At 41.2% G+C, this 14,046-nt stretch overlaps 1 protein-coding gene across 2 annotated transcripts in view; it reads right to left on the bottom strand.

Moving 5' to 3' along the window:
* The window catches only part of Sema5a (semaphorin 5A), a 437,483-nt gene that overhangs the window by 55,451 nt on the left and 367,986 nt on the right, over positions 1–14,046 (bottom strand). For both annotated transcript variants that reach the window (NM_001107659.2, XM_087621852.1), the window contains 2 exon segments: positions 9,363–9,506; positions 12,343–12,524. In NM_001107659.2, the coding sequence (NP_001101129.1) occupies positions 9,363–9,506; positions 12,343–12,524 (326 nt within the window).

Below are 14,046 nucleotides of genomic sequence, written 5' to 3'. Positions count from 1 at the left end.
GGCAGACAGCGAAGAGAATGCCAAACTCACAATGCAGGATGGAACTTCCTGTGCAGCCAAGTAAAGGAGAAACAAGACAGAACAAAACCCTTCAATAGACACCCCAAAAGAGGAGCATACAGAAAATATCTAGGTAGGGAGTTTATCTGCTAGGCATAAACATCAAACGATAACGTCGGTTATGAATTCAAAGTCAGCACAGCTTCACTCAGAGTTTCTTATCTTTCAACTGAGTAAGTTGACAATCTTCTGAAGACAAAGAATTTAAGCTTGGCCTGAAGTCCTGTGACCCTTACTGCTTAGCTTATGTTTTTAAGTTTTCCTTTAGGCTCTCAGAACATCTTCAAAGGATTTCCAGTTAAAAGGCCACAAATTACTAAATATCTGATTTTTACATTTTTACAAATGGTAGAATTATTTTATAGTAGTTGATTGCTATACTTTTATACACACACCCATTTTGACAATTTTTAAGTTCAATACTCCAACTCTTCTTTAGGCCTATGATGACTGAAATTTTTTCTAAAGTCTTTATAACTGTATATGAAATGGAGTGAAATGAGAGAAACAAACAAACATAAGAGGAAAATGGACTGGCAGTCTCCAAGTGATAGAACATATGGAGGAAGAATGTAACTGTGAATGTAGCCAAATTTAATGGTACCTCTGGTGATTTACAGGACTTTGGTGATTTAAATCCACTTGTCCATTTACTGAATCTACACTTAGCCCCTAGGGAATATTAGACTGTAAGACGTTTCCCCCCACATCCTTCCAGTTGCAAGGCCATCTTCCTTAAAAAACAGGCAGTAAAGATTTAGATCTACTGGAGGCCTAAGCCAGCGACCTTCATGACAACGTTGTTAATAATTGGATTTTGTAGAGCACTATGCAAAGGGAGTTAGAAAGGACTTCTGGCTAGGTGCTCACAGCCTCAGATGAATAGAGAAAATAAACACACTCTCAAAATGTACACAGCATAAAATACCGTCAGGATTAATTATGTTAATTGTATCATTTACTGCACACCAAAACTGCACTTGATACTCCAAGTGGATGTATTCTGGGGTAGAAAAAGATGAGTAAATGGCAACCAGAAAGTGAGAAAGGAGTTGTGTGATTCCCTGACAAATACTCTTGTAAGGTCCAGTTGTTTTCCATCAAACAGGTGGAACCCTGATGGAGAACAAGACATTAGGAGTGAGCACAAGGTGTAAAGAGGAAAGGCAAAGCTGAAAGATGTGACAGGATGGAGGATAGAGAATAGTTATCTGCTGGAGATTTGGATCATAATTAAAGGGGGATGGGGGAATTGAGCAAGAAAGCTAACAGTGTTAAGAGAATGTAAGGAGAGGACATGAGTCAGAACGATCCACCTTTGCCAAATAGTAGAAAACAAAGAAACACCTCATAGAACTCTACAAGTAAAATAGCACCATCAGAGTGAGGCCAGAGACTCCCTCATGGCTGGCACCTCATCCCACTGGTGGCTGAAGTCCAAAGACGTCAGAAGCTCTCTGAGCTCAACCTGGAGTCTGAACTTCAGGGGCAATCACAAGCAGAAAGAGACAGTGGAGCAAACATTAGCCAGTGGTGTGTGACTGAGGCAATGAAAGTGAGAAGCACTGTGGGTTAGATAAACAGGATGGTGGTGGTACTAGGGTGGATGAGAACTAGATGGCAATGGGCATGGTAGAAATACCCTAAAGCAACTGTGTGAATACATAAAGGATGGGCAGTAGAGTTCAGAGCCCCCATCTCACTTCTAAGGAGAAGCAGTAGACAATGTCGCTCATGGCTGAAGGAGTCTCGATACTTTAGTACTACGTAAGAAAGCAGGTTAGCATCTAAAAACACGAACACACTGGCCCTATGCACTTGTCATTCTTTGTCTTTTCAGCGTTTACCATGGGAAAGATGCGTGGTATTACTGTGAAGATGGCAGCACATACTCCTATATGTGTGGGCTCTCAGGGTCAATGCCAGTGGACACTCTGGAATAGCGACTTTCTACATAGGAGAGAGAGACAGAGAGAGGCAGAAAAGAGACAGAGATACAAACACAGAGACACAGAGATACAGAGAAACACACAGAGAGACACAGAGACATCTTCAGGTATAAATGTGAGTTAAGAGAAAGGTAAGTACAGAGTTTTCTTGTAGAAAATCTCCATAGAGGTCTGGAGTTACAGTAAGTAAATATTCATGTATATATAGGTGTTTGGATAGTTCCAGGAAGAAGCTGCTATTTATTTTGAGAACAGGTTAAAGGGAGTCAAGAAAACTCAGAATTCAAAACAATTCACATTTAATTTGAAATATCTACATGTAGTTCACAAGAGGGAGAACAAGTGGGAGAAAGGCATCTCACATTTAAAAGCTAACTCACTGACATTTTAAATGTGAGGGCTCTTTTCACTGCTTTCCCCTAGTTTCAGTTTTCAACTAACATGGGTACTCACAGACACACACACACACACACACACACACACACACACACACACACACACACTCACGTGCTCACGTGCAGGCAGGCACAGAGAGAAAGAGAAAGAGAGAGAGAGAGAGAGAGAGAGAGAGAGAGAGCAGAGAAGGCAAAGGAAATCCTACTAAAAATGCCTATAAAACCCTTGACTTTTAATAAAGAGCACAGCAGATGTGCTACCACATCCCCAGAGCAGAATAAATCAGTGTGCACAAATACTTCCGTGTTTTTGCCTACAGCAGGCCACCTCTGAGAATGCTCAGCATGTTATTACAGCTAAAAATTCTCCTGTAAGGTTACCTGTGCATGGAGCTCTGGACTTTGAACTAGTGTTATTCAATTATCCCTTGGGACTTAAGGTCACTAACAACCCATATCTCCTTTTCTTCCTCTTTCACTTTATAGTTCTCCTGTGAAACAAGCTACATGAAGATTAGTAGAGGTGATTCCTATAGTAGGAATGGTCAGAGGGAAACAGAAAAGTCTAGGCTATCTCTCTATGCAGAATTCCAACTTAGAGCGGTTAGCATTTGAAGGCTGCCAAGTCACTCAGTCTGGATTCTCTGCAATGATGAGAAGAGCATTTTCTTTCTGAGTATCCTGGCCTCACCTATGCTCCTACAGGCAGCCTTCCTCAGTGAGCTGCACAAACAACAGTGAGATAGGAAGCAGTTACTGGGATAGCTCAGGTAACTTAGATTGTTATTAATTATAGATAAATATTTGCCCAGTGGACCAGCATTTGATTCCCATTGCACCAGTCTGCTGGCTTATAAAAACAATGGGCTAATGTCTTTAACACATTACTGACTCTATTGGGTCTTCAGGGTCTGAAATCATGGAGAGTCACAGACACATTTTATGATGCATAAAAAATTAAGATTTTAATTTTACTCATGACTGCTGTTATTTTCCCTTTAAAAGCTAACTAATGACCTAGCATTGTCTCTCTATAAATCACCATTTTCTCTAAAAAATAACTGTATTCTATAATCAAATTGTTGCTAGATTTACAACACCGACTCTGTCTCCTCCTCATATTTCTTTCTAATCTGGTTGAGTCTCTGCTGGTTCCTCATGACAATCTGCTAGCCCAGCATAACTGAAGCCTATGGAGGAACAGTTTTTCTTGATTCACGTTTAATGGTCATACCTTTACAGGCCATCGCAGAAGAATTAAGCCCTTCATAGCACCAGAGAACTGAGCATCCATTAACCACACTAGGAGGTTTAAGACAGCATACCAGTAGAGAGCAGTAACTCCTATATTGACTATGACTTTAGCTCATCACAGAACAAAAATGTTCCCATAATCGTAAGATGTTATCTGATTAATTCTCCTTAGACCCTGAGACCCTTAACTTGAAAATACATTGGGCAATCTCTGATATGAGCCTTGACACGTTACCTTTTAGAACTCACAACTGATGTGCTCCCCTGAATATGGGTAAGGCTTGCCACATAGCTGTCAGTATAGGAGATGTCGTTTCTGTGGTTATATCACATAATATTATAGTAGTTTTATTGTAAAAACACATCTCCTTTTCTAACTTTAACTGACAGTGGCCTCTAATAAAGATGCACCAAGAAACTTAGGGCCTTAGCCTGACAGCCTACTAGACATGTAGGCTACCCACAACAGCACAAACTGGGAAGCAGATCCGGATCTAGGTGTGCCGCTGAGGACAAAGCCATGGCTTCTTTACTGCAGCCTCCTGACAGCCTACATCCACAGAAGCAGAGAGGTTGTGTCCAATCTGGGAACTCACAAAGGCACAGAGTTTATATGGTTAAATTTTTAGTCGAAATGTGGACTCTACCAAAGACCAGGTATCATAGAGCACAGATACCAAAAGAACAACAAAAATGCATTGAAAATGGTTCTGAGAACTAGAAGTGGAAGTGGAAGTGGGAATTTTGAGAAGCAGAGGTAGAGAAAAGTTGCAATCGCTATATATTGAATATTAGAAGTTTAGACTTTATAGAACCTGACAGAGAAGGTTTATAAGGAAACAGAGTGCAGAACTACAACAGAAAAGACGACTCAGTTAGAAAGCCAACTAAGAAGGGGAATAGAGACAGCTTCCAACGAGATAGACAGTAAGCACAGGACAGGGTGCTCAGCATCATGCAGATGCTAATAGAATTCAAATCTAAAGCACAGGGAGAAACCAATTCTTCACATCCAGTAGAATGGCTATAAACCCAAACCAGCAATAATCAATACTGGCAGGAATGTAGGGAAGCTGGAAGTCTGTGCTTTCTGGTGGGAACAGACCATGGTGAAGCCACAGTGGGCAGTAGTCTAGCATCTCTCTAAAGCAGAACACGCAATCAGCACTTCCTCTCCCAGTGATTTACTCACAATAATTGGAACAGGAAATTCAACAAGCCAGTGTTCATTCTAGCATTGTTTAAATAGGAAAAGGGAAAGAGATGACCTGTGTCCACTGATTGGAAACTGGATAAGCAAACGATATAGTCAGACAAGTAAATACCACCATGCATCCAGAAAGAAATGTAGTTCTGCTATAACCTGTAGTACTAATGGAGCTTAAAAACATTATGCTAAGTAAAGCAAACAAATCAGAAAAGGGATGGGAATTAAGGCTTTCCAGTTATATGAGATGCACAGAATATGTAAATTAATAGTCAACACCATTTCCAGGGACCTGGAGAACAATGGTATGGGATAATATTGTGTAGTGGTAACGATGAAGTTTTAGAAATGAGGAGTTGTGATTTTTGCACAATAATGTGAGTCTAATTAATGTCAGTGAATTCTGTACTTAAAATGGTTAAGTGGCTAATGTATGTTGTTTATATTTTAACATAATAAAAATATTTTTAAAATGGGAATCTTTTTTAAATAAAGAGCTAATATAACGTGGTTCCAGAATGCGGCAAACCTAAATTTTTCTCTATAGTGATATGAGAAGTAGAACAAAGAAGTTACACATATGTGGCCATTTCAGGGCAAAGTGTTAAAATGCTACTATCTTCTTGCAAGCCATTGTACAGAAAGAGAAAAAAGAAAACAAGGAATAAACTATTAAAAGAACCAGCTTCATGTGGCTCATGGATCAGACTTTGCTAATGGCAAAAAAAAAAGTCTAAAATTAAGAAGTAGCTCCCTAGTACTTGAGCGTTGTGTCTTAGTTACTGTTCTGTTGCAGGGAAAAGACACCATGACCAAGGCAACTTACAGGAGAAAGCACTTAACTGTGGCTTGCTTACAGTTTCAGAGGTTCAGTCTATTATCATCATGGTTGGGGCGTGGAGGCCAGCAGGCATTGGACAGTAGCTAAGAACCATATCCTGATCCATAGGTAGAAAGAGAGATGGGGGGGGAGGGATAGTGTGCCCAGCATGCGCTTTTAAAACTCAAAGCTCACTCCCAGCAACAGACTTCCTCCAACAAAGCCCTAACTCCTAATCCTTTTAATTCTTTCAGAGTCCTACTCATTGAGTAAGCACTCATAGGATCTCAGGGGGATCATCCTTACACAAACCATCACACAGTGGCCGGGGAAGCTGGGGCATGCACGTTTAACTTCTCCAGGAAGCCTCAGCAAGATTGAAGAATGAGGGCAGACTGTGACAATGCATAGAGTCTACAGTAGAGTGCAAGGGGGGGCCCTCTTAGTCACCCAGAGGGAGCATAGCAAGCTGCCAGTTGCTGTGTTCTAGCCACCTCAGCAGGACTGTAAGTCAGAGAAGAACTGTCTCAGAAAGGTCTGGGATTGTGTCTTTTGTTTAGAAGAACAAATCCCAAGGAGGTTTACTTAAGTCTTTTAAAGTTTTTCGGAGATTAAGTTCACAGCATAGATGGAAGGGACCATGGGAACTGCTAAGGAAATGCTATTGGGTACATTCTACTGGCAAGAATGTGCGAGTTTTACCAGCTCTGCTGAAACTTCCCAGTTGCAAACTTCTGCTGATTTTAGGACAAAGGGAAGAGATTTTAGGGAGCTGAGCTAAGAGCACACAAGGCTGATCCAAGGACCATGGGGTAGGATGCCCACATCTTAAGTAACTCCCAATACTCAGCTGGCTGCCCTCCAGGAATCCTTTGGGGAAAAGACTGAAGTGACTCCCATTTCTACTTTGTTTTTCTTTTTCTTTTTTTGAGAAGAAACCATCATCGCTGTTGTTTGTTGCCTACCACCGCTGCTGTATAGTGTGGATGTTGATGACATCTAACTTGTCCTTTTGGACTGAAATTGACAAACCAAGAAGTACTATTGCAACAGAACCTCAAACATATTTCTTAAATGGTGGCACTTTGAGCTTTAGGGGTATAATTTCATGGCATATGGCAGTTGGGACCCTGCAAATAGATGAAAGACATTCTGAAGATGGTATGGTATGAGTGATTTAGGGACAGAGACTTGTCTATATTCGGCAGAAACCAAAATGATGCCAATGAGACTCGCTCCACCGTGCTGCAGTCCCCTTCACTGCAGTATGGGCAGGGTCCATGATTTCCTTCTTACTGAGCTACTGTGGCTGGATGGGTCCTGTGCGCGCACTTAGATGATAAGTTCAGTTTGTGCAGAAATGGAGGCAATACTAGGAAGGCTCAGTTGTCAAGGGCTTGGTGCAGTATCTGGCTGACAACACAGAAGCCCTGGCATGAGGTTCCACTGAGAGAGTGGAACAGTAATTGCATGTTTTTGTCTTAGTTGGCGGAGTCATAGTGACAGAGCAGTAGAAAACTACCCCAATTGCATTTTGATACTGTGCCAATCAGTGTCTGCTTTATCCCATCTTATGGGTGACCTTTCGAGAGTTGATGCCTCTACTAAGTTCTTGGTCTTCAAGATGTTTGTTCCAAGAAATATTTAAAGAAAGAAAGAGTATTCGTATATCTTGTAGCATGTGTAAAAAAAAGTGATGTGAAAATTCCCGGGAGATTGTACTTGGGGCTAAGCTCCTACTAGATTAGGTCACGCATTGAAAACCTTTTTGTAGAAATCATTAACTATATTGCTGGCACTAATTAAATTTAGGGAGAGAATCGATTCATTCACTTGTCACCCTTCTAAGCTTCTTCGAGTCTAAAGCTTTTTAAATATCACAAAATTTTATTAATTGTTTCATTTGCCTGGTCCTGAAATTGTGCACCCTCCCTCCTTAATCCTGTTATCCGATATCACCACTGCCAGAATCAGGTCAGGTTTGTGGTGATCTCCCCATCTAACACGGCAAGAAATCTAAGACATTTTTGCTTACAGAGACCATGGCACATTAAGTATTTGTCTTTTTTTCCCCCTGAAATTCCTGTTAGTTCTTTAGAAGCATATTCAATAGAGATGCATCAGTTTATGAAAACCATACATAGTCTACATTCTTACCATCCATCTCTTTTATTATTTGAGGTTAATTTTTCCTCTATTAAGCAATCCCTCCTCTAATCCCCCAAAATATGTCTCCTGTAAATGGAAAACACATTAGGTGTAAGGCATCCAAACACACTAACCAATGTTTATGAAATCTGGTTGTGAAAGTATGGCTTTGTGAATGGCTAAGTGCAGAGACAGGACACAGTGCATTTGGCCATAGAGTTAAGCCGCCTTGTCCTTCCTGTGTCTGTGACCTGGACTCAGAGAAGCTTTTGCACAGATGGAAGTGATTTCACTCAAGTGGGGTGTTGGGAATACAGGAAGAAGAGTCCTCACTAGTCAGCTTTCTCATCTCCCAACTGGTGTTAGATAGAATACTACAGGCAGCCTGTCTAGGACTGTCTCAGGGGACCCCTTCAGAAATGACAAATCCTGTCTGTGTGTGACAGCAGACTTCTTTCTTTTTTAGACAAAAGGAACAAGATCATAACTAGTAAGTAAGGAACTGGATGGCTGAAGAAGAGAAATGATCTTCCTAGTGGCTATCAAGATATACTCAATGCTCACTGTAAAAATTTGTAAAAATCAGGAACCCTGGTCTTTATAAAAATACTTAACCATATACAGACATAGGGTATTTGTCTGAGACTCCCAGAACCTGTGATATTAAGTAGGAGCCTCTATTTTTTTCATTAAAAGGCACTGTAAGGCTTTCAAATAGATGGTGTGTGTGTGTGTGTGTCTGTGTGTGTGTGTGTGTGTGTGCGTGCGCGTGTGTGTGTGTGTCCATCCTAAAAATGCTGTGAACTTCATCAAAGGCTTTTCACTCACAATAGTGACAGAGTAGAATATGCATTCAATAGTTAAGGGAGAGAAAAAGGAACAAAAAAATAGATTTTGGAGTCAGTGCAAAATGGTTAATTCTATAACAAAACCATAAAGACACCATGTTGGATCAAAGTCTTAGAAGGGACACTTAGATAGGGCACTAAACCCTGAAAGTCTTCATGAAAACAAACTTGTACTGTGGCTGGTATTGCAGCTCCTGGGGTGATTGTCAGCAGACTAGAAGGGACAAAGATAAAACCTCCCCTGAATTTTCACTCACTTGCCTGCCCCCTCTACCCGCCCTCAGCCTAGTGGGAACTTCTTTATCAGACCTATCCTTTTCACCAGAACCTGCTGGGATTTGCTGCCTCTGGGACAGGCTAACTGAAATAACTCAGTAACCTCTCTCCAGCAGGCTCACTTTATGTGTGCACAAAAGCCCAGCACACAGGTGTCCTTGGTACCTGAGTATTCAAGTAACCAGATTAGATTTTCACTTCAAACACGGAGAGAAACTGGACCAGAATGAGGCTCTCCATTCTGGAACGTTAGGTCAAAATTGGAGGATGTCAGAAAAATATGTGGGTTAACTTAACGGAGAGGAACTCCACGGATAAAGTAAGCTAGATCCCAAAGTGTAACTGGCCCCAATGGAGTGGCAGGAAGTTTGCGGGTGCTGATGTAGGAACACAGCTTGAACCTACCTTTCCTCCCTGTTCTGGCCCACGCACACACGCCCTCCATGCCTGGGCGTAGGGTTGCTGCAGGAGCGCTGCCGCACCTGGAAGCCAATGCCACAAGTGGTGCTGCAGGGAGACCAGGAGGTCCAGGGAGTCCAGCCTCCATTCCTGTAGGAGAGGAAGTGATTCAATACTTCAGTTGAGCCAGCTCACTCAAGCCCCATCTGCATCTTTTGCCAATGTCTTTGTACCAGGGGAGAACCATTTGCTTCTGTGGCCTCCAGAAGGAGGGAACTGTCTTTGAACAGAGCACACTGGTAATCTTTGTGGCTGTGAGTTCCCTTACAACTGGCATTTGATGCAAAAGCTCAAACCATTCCAAATATATCTACTATGTTTGAAATAGTTAAGGAACTTTAGTTATTAAATCTTCAACCTATTAGAATGGTATTTTACTGCACAGTATTAGAAGTGAATCCTTAACCTATAAAATTTCCAATTTTACTTGACTTCTGACACATCTGTTATAACACAGGGACAGTGCTCCTGAAATAGAAGAAACACTGAAAGTCACGTACAGCACATTCTATTAAATCTAAAAGCAGTGTGCATGCACAGCCCTACAGAAAGCGTTTGTGTTGAGAACAAGTGGAATTTTCTTCAGCTATTTCAAGCCAATTTTGTTAAAAAATGAAGGGAGAATATTTAATTCAGGATCACACAAAGCCATATGTCATCATGCTATTGTACATATAGAATGATATAGCATATTTAGGAATAAAAGAAAAATAAGATGAATCTATTTCATCCAAGTCATTCAGAAAATACACTGCTATTCACACATTTTTTTCAGTAGAGTAATTTTTTTCATAAAGTGACTATGTATTCAGTCTTTGTAATTTAAATCTCCCTTAGAAGTTTTTCTGGGCTATTAAAAATAAGCTGTGGGTATTTTATTATTTGGGGCATTAGAACACTTATTGTAGGGCTTGGTCCAAGCTCCTATGTGTATTGTGTGTGGGACTTCTTTTTCTTCTTCTTTTTTTTCTTTTTCTTTTTTTAAAGATTGATTCATGTTTTTTATGTTTGTCTGCCTATACATCTCCATACCAGAAGAGGGCATCAGATCCTTTGGGACTAGAGTTACAGACATCTGTGAACCATCTACAGTGCTGTGGGTGCTGGGAATTGAATCCAGGATCTCTGGAAGAGCAGCCAGGGCTCTTAAACTCTAGACCTTCTCTTTGTATAGGCATCCCCATAGGCATTGTGCATCCTCAGTTACTCTATTTTTATGAGCTTGGGACAAGATCAGTTCATACTAGCCTTTATTTTCCCCTTAAACATTCCTTTAAGAATACAGAAGTATGTAATGGTAATTCTAAAGATATCAGTTTAAATATATAAGTTGATACAATTAACAATAATGTAGTTAAGATGAAGCTTTCTGAGAAGTTTTAAAAATATTTTGTAGTTTACCAGCTGAAACCTAACACTAACAGATTCTTGATAATTTTATCAAACCAAGACCACCTCCAACATCACTCATAAAAATAACAAGTCATGTTTTTAATACCCTTCTATCCACAGCCTTACACATCTTCAAAATAATTCATGGGGTTATTCAAACTTTACAACATATTTTAATATTCTTTTAAAACTCTTAATTTCTTAAGCTTTTGAAAATATACGACTTTATGACATATTCTATTTATAATATGAAGAACATGTTACCTGTGCAGTAATGGGTAACTAAAAGTCTCTAAATCCAGCAGGACTGTAGGAAATCAGAAAATAAATGAAGCAAGCTTATCAGTAACTATTTATTGTATGGACTTGGTTGTTGAGAGGTAGAGTAGGGGATAATCACAGAGTCTCATGGAGTAATCCCAGGGAGCATGGGAGATTTTGATAGGTGGTCATGTGCTTATATTTTTACAGCATCCCTGAAACAGTCTGGTTTACTTATGATTTTAACCTGAAATAAGCTGGCCAAGCTTGTTTAGAGGGCGAGTTTCTGGAACAAAAGCTGAAGCCCGAGTGATGAACAAGTGTAGTCCAGCACTCCAGTCTTTTGGTAATGAAATAGCTCATTGTCATCTTCAAAGTAAATCCAGTAACTTATGTCGTGTTTTCTGTTTTATTACATAGCCTTATCTTTGTGGCCCTCCTTGGCTTCTGTAAACTTTATGTAGTGATAGAACCCACCTTGAAGCTGCTATACATAGAAACTCATTGTGAAAACTGCTGGTGAGGACAAGGTTTTCCTTTTTTCTCTTCACATCTTTCTCACTCACCCTTCCTGTCCTGGGCTCTCGAACAATTCAATTACCCAATCTGATCTTCAGTCAGTTGCTTCGTAGACAGTTTCCCTCACTGCTTCTACATCCTAGGCTCATGAAAACCAGCTACGATTTTAAGAAATGACTTGTTTGTAATCAAGTGAAGAAGGGACTTGCAAATTCACCTCAGAAGCTCTTCAGGTGCTATGCTCTACAGGGGAGGCTGGCAGGACAAGTGAGTGTAGTTAGAAAAGAACATGAAGCAACTCAGATGACCCCAGTGGATCACAGCATCTGGACTGCCCTAGTTTCTAACAGTCTGAGGTCAGAGAGCTGGGGTATGCTGAGTTCTGATCTATCACGGCATAGAGAAAAAGATTCATTCCAGCTATTGCTTCATGCTCTACAAGTGGGGATCACCTGTCACATATTTCAGGAAGAGGTTAAGTAATGGATATTTCCATCAAAGAAGACAATTATCTCAAGTAAATTCATAATATTTTCCTATCCAATGATGAGCTTATAAACAGTTAAAATTCACAACTTAACCTACGGGTTGAAAATTTCCCCACAAATGATGTAATCGCTAAGTGATGGGCATTCCCCTTTTTTTGGCCACCTTCATCTACTAAAGCATGGGCTGTGTTAAAAATGACTGCCCAGATACCTCCACAATCTGAGATAAAATGAGACGGTGCATTTGAATGATCTGAGGCACATACCTGGAACAGTTGGTGATCTCCATTCTAGGGCCCTCACACTGCCAGCCGCCACACTGTGGAGCTGGGCTGTCACAGGATCGGGACCGGCAGAGGCAGGATCCCACAGCAGTGCCATCAGTGTGAGTACAGGGTGTCCATGGAGACCACGGGCCAAAGCTCCCATCTACGGTGAGATTTCTGGTCTGGAAAGCAAATGCAAGCATTGGTGTCAGAAAAGGTAAAGCAGAAATACAAGACACAAAACCAAAAAGGTCTCTCAAGTGGCAAGCACAACTATTTTAAAATTAAAAAAAAAAATTAAAGTTGGCAGTGTGTATGGGAAGATTTCAAAGTTATACAGCACGGGTCAATTCTAGAGATAAAGAGAAAAGAGGGAGTGGGGATGAAAAGAAGCAAAAGGAGGAAGGAATAAGGAGCAGAGGGAGAGGAAGAGCAAGAGGGCAGAAGAAGAGGAAGGGGAAGAGTAAAGGTTCGCGACTCAGGAATGAGGTTTTGGTAGAACTACCCATTTGAATATGGGTAACCCAAGGAACAAGAAAAATCCACAGATATACACATTGATGCATGGCTTTATACACCTTCAAACAACTAAAGCTCATGAAAGATTAATCCAGGCTGGGCTCACATGTTACCTCCAAGTGACAATGTTTGATGCCAAAGCACATCTCAGTGTCCCCATGAGCAATGAGATCACTGCAGTGATCTTGCCAAAGCTATAGTGTAAGCACCACTCAGAGGTTTGTATGCTGGCCAGGAAGTGCTTGGCACCTGCTTATGACTCTATGTAATAGCTACTAAGTGCATTGCGCAGGGCTGCTGCTGAGGATGGGTAGGATGCTGCTTGTGGGGTTCTTGTGCTGAGTTGTACAGAAAGGGAAGGAACCTGTAAAGCAGCTGGATGGGGTGCTTGATGCCACAGACAGCTTGGGTGATGACAGAGGAATAAATGTGTGGGAGGGTCACATGGCTGGGCTGTTCCCTGTCAGTGAGAGCCACTGACAGATGCTTTATTGTCATTGGGTTTGGAAGAAGGAAAGCAAGGCAGGGACACCAAGAGAGACCTGAGGGCAGAGCTCAGAGACTCCTGCAGGTCACTGTAGGCAGAATGCTTTGTTATGGGTTTGAGTGTGGTTGGGACATCAGTTCTTGAACACTGAAGAGTGAGCAGCTTTCTGACACATGTAATAGAAAATGTATGGAAAAGAGATACTCCTGGGTTCAAAGGTTAATTTCCCTGTCAAGGCCTCCTTTCAAAAGGGACCAGAGAGGACCAAAGTCCCAGCCTCTTCATTTTAATTCAAAGGCAGGTGAGTCTTAGGCAGTGCAAGGAAGACTTGATGAGAACTGTATTTTCTTTCCTCATTCTCTGGCTCCCGACTGTCTCTTCAGCCAGCCAGCATGTGAAAGGCACCAGCCACAGAAGCACCAGTAGTTTTGGTCCATGATTTCTTTAAGTACAATGGGAAATGTTTACACATTAATGTGGTTTTCTCTACCATCCATGGTGCAGATATGGCTCTACAGTGTGATTCCCTATTCCTTCTCTTTCCCTGTCAACATTTATTTCCTCAGGTGGATGGAACTGAACCCTCCTACCAATCACTCTTATTTCTATATAAACTGTACCCACAAGGAGGATCTTGGCCTGCCCTATCTGAAAGTAAGCAAGAACACAAGTGGACAAGCAAAGGAACATTTCCCAAG

This window comes from Rattus norvegicus, chromosome 2 (assembly GCF_021556685.1).
Source record: "Rattus norvegicus strain SHRSP/BbbUtx chromosome 2, alternate assembly SHRSP_T2T, whole genome shotgun sequence".
Taxonomy (NCBI): domain Eukaryota; kingdom Metazoa; phylum Chordata; class Mammalia; order Rodentia; family Muridae; genus Rattus; species Rattus norvegicus.
The sequence above is the reverse complement of the archived record's forward strand: the minus strand, read 5'-3'. Positions and strand labels throughout refer to the sequence as shown.